This window comes from Monodon monoceros, unplaced genomic scaffold (genome assembly GCF_005190385.1).
Source record: "Monodon monoceros isolate NGI ecotype Baffin Bay Population unplaced genomic scaffold, NGI_Narwhal_1 Super_Scaffold_7, whole genome shotgun sequence".
Taxonomy (NCBI): Eukaryota; Metazoa; Chordata; class Mammalia; order Artiodactyla; family Monodontidae; genus Monodon; species Monodon monoceros.
This window is the reverse complement of record NW_021703784.1, coordinates 59,055,886-59,056,784: the sequence shown is the minus strand read 5'-3', so window position 1 is coordinate 59,056,784 and position 899 is coordinate 59,055,886. Positions and strand designations below refer to the sequence as shown.

General features: G+C 37.6%; 1 protein-coding gene across 1 annotated transcript in view; it reads left to right on the top strand.

The window, feature by feature from the left end:
* LOC114887061 (hemoglobin subunit epsilon-like) overlaps nucleotides 1-526 on the top strand; it is a 5,742-nt gene extending 5,216 nt beyond the window's left edge. Inside the window, exon 3 of the mRNA XM_029208417.1 lies at nucleotides 398-526. Coding sequence (XP_029064250.1) covers nucleotides 398-526 — 129 coding nt within the window. The remainder of the gene's footprint in view (nucleotides 1-397) is intronic.
* Nucleotides 527-899: the final 373 nt, after the last annotated feature.

The following is an 899-nucleotide window of genomic DNA, read 5'->3' as shown; positions in this document are numbered from 1 at the left end:
CATGGAGCATTTTTGTTTTATTTAATTGTATTTATTTAATTTAGTTTGTTATATTTTATTTTACTTTATTATTTTTGGAAGAATGCCAAAACTGTGGTAACTAAGATATTGTGTATCTGGGAGAGAAGAGTAAATAATAACTGCTTTACCCAGAAAAATATAGATTAGATTGCTGAAATGGTCTACTTGGGGAATTAAAATTGAACACTAGAGCATGTATAAAAGTGTTCTCACTGAAAAGTAATTTTTGAAACAGATGATAAAACCACACATCTCTGGATGAATGTCATAATTATATTATATTATAGGGGCACAGTTTGTGATGAGACTGAAATATGCTGAGTCCAAGCTGGGTCCCTCTATAACCATGCCCTTGTTTCTCGACTCTTCCACACAGCTCCTGGGCAACGTGCTGGTGGTTGTGCTGGCTGAGAACCTTAAAAATGAATTCACCCCGGAGTTGCAGGCCGACTATCACAAGCTGGTGCCTGGTGTGGCTAATGCCCTGGCCCACAATTACCACTAAGCTCCCTTTCCTGATTTTCAGGAAAGACCTTTTTGTCCTCAGAGCCCAAAATCTGGATACAGAAAAATAAAGAAGAGTTTTGAGCATCTGGTCTCTGCCTAATAAAAACATTTATTTTCATTGCACTGGTGTATTTAAATTACTTCACATCTCTCACTCAGACGTCTCTCACATGGGAGGGCAGGCATTTAAGTCATAAAGAAATAAGGGGCTAGTTGAGACCTTGGGAAAATATATCTGTATCTTGGACTCCATGGCAGGAGTTGTTGTAAACAGCTAATATAAGTGGAAAACAGACTCTGCTGCTTATTCTTACTTTCCCTTAAAGAATTCAAGTTGCAGTTTGATTTGGGAGTTAGATCATTGCTATGTT